Genomic DNA, 5,334 nt, shown 5'->3' with positions numbered 1-5,334 from the left:
ACATATATCTTATACTTGTGTATGTATGCTAGATATTGCTTATCCCATTTAACATGATTTAGTATACTTGTGAGCATGTGTACTTGAATGTCGTGTATCTTATTTTAATACGGTTTAGTGTACTTAAGCATGTATACTTGTATGCCGAAGTTCATTTCAATTGCATGAGTAGCTTAGGATGATCCCTGAGTCTTACTTTGATATAGACATTAGGTGGCATGAGCCCCGTTAACATGTTTCACCTTAAGGTGATAATTTTGTAAAATGCTAGGTCGATGCATGCTCATCTCCTACGAGTAGCTTTACGTTACTCACCCACGTAGTGGGGACATTTTTCAGGTACAGGGACTTTGACTTGGGATGCACACTATGCCATGGAAGTTTCGTAGACTGGAAGTATCATTCTCATGAAAATGTTAGCATGAAGTCCTATTTGTATCTTTGTATGTTAAAACTTGTATCTTTGATTCCATATATATAATGTGTACATAAGTACACTTTTTGTAATGTATTTGACATGTATAACATGAGGCCAAGGGCCAAACATGTTTATATTTGCACTTGTACTCATTTGGCGCTATATTTTGTTTAAAAATGTAATTTTTTCCAACTTTGGAGGTTTGGCATGTAAAATCTTGTAAATGAAATGTAATGAGGCCGTAAGCCATTGTAACATGTTTAAAATGTCATATTACACTTGCGTGTATGTTCACATCATCACACACTTGCATAGAACGAAATTTGATCATACTATGGGGGATTCAAATGAGACTTAAAGTCTCTTTTTCAGTGTTGGTGCATAGCAGGTTCATTTTCACATTTTTAGCCTGTTTCGGTCGAGCGGTGGCTTGTTTCGGTCGACCGATGCTCTTTGGTTTTCAATTGAACAGTAAAAGTCCAATTCCAGTAGCCTTTTTTAGTTTCGAGCCACAAACCAGTCGACCGGTTTGTCATTTCAGTCGACCGAAATGAAGGCTCTTTTCCTTTTTTTTTCCTGGCTCATTTCGGTAAACCGAAGCTCCATTTCGATCGGCCGAAATGGAGCTGCCTTGTAGGTTTTGTTTTTTTGATTGTTTCTTCAGGCCTTTATCGCTTCGTTCCTTCCTACTAGATTTTGTTAATCTTGCGTAAGCCATTTAGTGGTGTTCTTGGTTTAGTTTGAACTAGATTTGTCTGTTTGGTTGTCATTGGTGCCATAGGGTACCATTTGACCCTTTCATGTTAGTTTTCGCTTCCGGTTATTTCCTTGAGCTCCGTGACTTCATGGAAGGTCACATTGGTGTCTTGGGGATGGTTTGCATCTCTATAGACTTTGGATTTATCTTTTGCTTCCGTATTTTAGAATCGTTATAGGGTCAACTTTCGGTTCATCACAGTACACACTAGGTTGAAAAATCCAGGGTCGTTACATCGGCTATGGGGGAAAAGCCCATATAAGTGATTTTTTGAGGATCACCGAGGATAACTTCGACGATTTCGAGAGATTCCTCGGTAGGCTTTGTAGCTTTGGCTTCCTCTTCTGCTTTCAGATACTTGGGCAGAGGGCTCTGTAATTGCTATTTGGAAGTACCTCCGGGGATTGCATATGACTGGGACTGTTTGATCATTTTCTTTGCTTCATTCAGTGTCATCATGTAATATTTTTTGGCAGCGACCTAATCTCCCCAAAGATTAATAACCTCCTTACCGTCCGGAAACTAGCATCGCATTACCTGATGAAGGGTAAATGGGACCCCATTCATTCGGTGGATCCAACCTCTTCCCATAATGAGATTATAAGAAGGATGAATTTTTGTTAAAATAAAGTTTTCCTTCAATACCCTTTTTACCGCAGTGACGAACAAATCAATCACCCAAGGGGGTCCACCTTTATGCCATCAAACCCCATCAATGGACTAGAGGTAGGTCGAATTGATGATGACAGGATCTTCAGTTGCTCAAAGACCACCTTTGTGATAATATTGGCGCTGCTGCCTGGGTCCACTAAAACTTTTTTGATCATGTAATTTGCCACTAGAAGATTGATGACTAGCGGATCCTCGTAGGGAAGCTAAACTCTGCATAAATTTCCATCACCGAACCCAATACTGATACGACTTGAAGCGATAGTGTTTACCGAGGACAGCTTCCTTAGCTTGTAGCTTGTCCTCAGTCTAGATCGGTATACCTCTTCTAACTTTTGGTTGTCTTCTGATCTCCCATGTATCGCATGGATAACCTTCACTTGCTTTCCTTCTACTTTCCGAGGATTGATCTCCCGAGGCTTTACTTGCTCTTTTGGTGTGAGGTAGTCTGCTAACTCCCCTCTGGTTATCATGTTTTCCACTTGCCGCCTAAAGGATCTACAATCATTGGTTGTATGTCCGCAATCCCTATTGTAAGCACAGTGTTTACTTTTGTCCATTTGCTCCAAGGGTTGCCTTATTGGCTGGGAGGCTATGAACCTCATCTTGTTTTCTTGGAATAGCCAAGCCAGGGTTGTACGCAGGGGAGTGAACCTCTCCTTTGTCCTTAACCTTTTTTCTGGTACCTGAGCGACTGGTGTTGAGGTATGCTGGGTTTTTTGACTTTTTGAACTCGAAGCTTTCTCCAGAGGCTTATTTTCTACCGTGACAAAGGTGGCATGTTGCGCTCGGTAGGCTACATTTTTCTTAAGTCGAATGTAGATTTGTGCCCTAGCATTGAGAATTTGCATGTCCGGAGGGGAATATTTGACTAGGGAGGTATGGAACTTGGTTTCCTGAATCATGCTGATCTTGAATGTTTCTATAGCAGTTTCAGGATGACAATCTACTATCTCTGAGGCCTCCATGTTAAATCTGGCAGGTAATCCTGTAACGTTTCTCCTCTCTTTTGCCTTACGGTGAAGAGACTAGAGATGGTCTTCTTTTGCTTATTGTTTCACAGTATTGTGCTAGGAACATAACGCACAAAGTTTCGTAGTTTGGGATGGATTGGTGTGGCCTATTCTTGAACCACTCCAATGCGGCTCCCGGTAAACTAGTCAGGAAAACCTTACACGTGAATGCATCATTATGATTGTCCAGAGTCATCTTCTGTGAATAATGGTCGAGGTGATGAGAATGATCTCCTGTACTATCAAACTGAGTGAAAAAAGGCTTGGTGAATTTCTTAGGTCTGTCAACAAGGTATATATCGTCGTTGAATGGAGTCCTTATTAGAGAGTTTTTATGCTCTCTGGCTATCTTGGTGGGTGTCTGTATCCTCAGGAGCCTCTTCTCATCAAAGGCCTCATATACGCCAGCACCATCCAGAATACCATTAGACCATACCGTAAGCTTATGGCTGGACTCGGCCTGTTCATCCTGCATGCGATAAGGATGATTGTCCGAAGTGACCACCTCAGTTCCTATCCTCTGCTCTTGCTAAACTTAATTAGGCCGGACCTGATTAGGCCGTACCGCATTGGCCTGAGGTTCGTTAATCGGAGGAATGTTTTGGTTGGGGGGAGGTCCTGCCGCATCACTAGGTGGTGGTTGCAGTGCTATCTGAGCCATCGCCATTGAAGGGAATCGTTTCTTTGCTGAAGCAACGCAATCTAAGCCGTGCTAGCCTTGTTCACTTGACGAAGCATTTCAAAGTGGTGCAAGAACTCTTCTCGCATCTTTTACATCAACCCCATCTGCTGATCAGCTGTTGCTGCGGATCCTCCGATTGACATTCCAGATCATAGTAGCATAAAAGATTTGAATCAATTATGGGAGTATATTTCTATACGATTCCCACAGACGGTGCCAAAATGTAGGTGTAAGATTTCTTTTGGTAAAAAAAGATTAAAGAAATAATACAACTCACTCAAGAAAAATAAACATTAACAAGAACTACTGAGAGAAAAGCGTATATTGCTCGATCATCTTTATTGGAGGACTAAGCCTCTATTTATATACAAAAAAGTGGTAGAATTATGGTAGGACTCGCCTTGCTTATCCTCCAATTAATTTCATATACAATTCCTTACTAATTAAATTATTGCCTTTTACAGTTATCTCCATGTCAGATTCTTCCTTTTGTAGAACTTTCTTTTCGTGCAGGATCATTCGCTTAGTAGAAGTTATTCATTCTTAAATAGTTTGCACCGGATACATCTTGGGCCAACTGAGCTTGATTAATGGGCTGAAAGGCTAGTGCTAGCGATCTTGGTCTAAAGGAAGACTCAATTTGGGCTCGACCATGATTGAGCTCTCACAATATAGTAAGGGATTGAAAGTATAAATTTGTATTGTGATGACGTGGACGACTATTATTGGAAGGGGATTTTTCCCTCCACACAAATGTAATTGGTGCACCTAAGTAAGAAAAAGTATTTCTTGACAGCCGAGTAGATTCAGAAATTTGTTTATGAATATGTTATGAGTTATGATATATGTAGAACCATTTCAAGTGTACTATTGTATTGTATGTGTCAATTTACATTTAGCTAAGAAAGCTCTAAAAAGTAAAACTTCCTGATAGTGTTTTTATTGTATTTGTTTAAGGGATTTTTACTAATACATGGGCTTAAGGCCTAAATACTACCAAAAGATAAGGTCAACTTCTTAATTTATCAAGAAAATGAGGGGATCACACAACTTTTTTCTTACAAATGAAAAGACTATTCAATTATTTCTCTAAAATGGATTGTTTTCTACTTAGACCACACAACAATTTATAATGTTACTTTGACTCAACAAAATATGTTATTATATCATAAAAGCTTTAAAACATAAAATAAGCTGACAGAAAGATCCTTGAACAAACTATTTAATATTTTTAACAAACTATTTAATATTTTTTGTTACTTTTTAATTAAGATGGATTAATATGGACTTATAGATTTCTTTAGACAAAAGATCTTATATATAAATTAAATTTAATCTGATACCAAAATTAAGTTGGATCTAACCGGATAGAAGCATACAATTAATCATATAGAGAAAATTAACAATTAAATCACAGAAATGATTGCCGAACCTAATAGCGCTTTGATAACGCCTTGTAAAAACGCCTGAACACCGGCAAGAACGGGCCAACAAGCCAACAATTCGAGTCAACTCACAAAAGAAATTGTTAATCTTAAAACTAAGGCTGCTTGTACTGGTTGGATGCAAGAAAATTCTAGGATCTACACTGTCTGGCTAAATAAAATCTATATATTAGATCATTTTGTCGACGGAAGTCTTTTACCCGAAGGTACTGAAAATACTAAATAAAGAAACGAAATTTTTTGGAATAAGGCAAACTGGATTATTTTATTTCATGTACAAAATATACATGGATATACTCTATTTATACATAAAAACACTCTTACACAATATTTTACAAAAGAAGCACACT

The 5,334-nt window shown here is 38.7% G+C and overlaps 1 protein-coding gene across 1 annotated transcript; it reads right to left on the bottom strand.

Moving 5' to 3' along the window:
- Nucleotides 1–2,050: 2,050 nt before the first annotated feature.
- Nucleotides 2,051–2,812, bottom strand: LOC132280468 (uncharacterized). Its single transcript, XM_059782440.1, has one exon. The coding sequence runs from the start codon at nt 2,810–2,812 to the stop codon at nt 2,051–2,053; it is 762 nt and encodes a 253-aa protein (XP_059638423.1).
- Between the last annotated feature and the right edge of the window lie 2,522 nt (nt 2,813–5,334).

Source organism: Cornus florida, unplaced genomic scaffold (assembly GCF_030987335.1).
Source record: "Cornus florida cultivar Cherokee Brave unplaced genomic scaffold, ASM3098733v1 CherokeeBrave_3.0.0_Hap2_Chr01, whole genome shotgun sequence".
Lineage (NCBI taxonomy): Eukaryota > Viridiplantae > Streptophyta > Magnoliopsida > Cornales > Cornaceae > Cornus > Cornus florida.
Note: the sequence above shows the minus strand (reverse complement) of the source record. Positions and strands in the feature narration are given on the sequence as shown.

What these genes read in the sequence shown, in the direction of transcription:
- LOC132280468 (XM_059782440.1), bottom strand. Translation starts at nt 2,812, where the DNA reads ATGGAGGCCTCAGAGATAGTAGATTGTCATCCTGAAACTGCTATAGAA.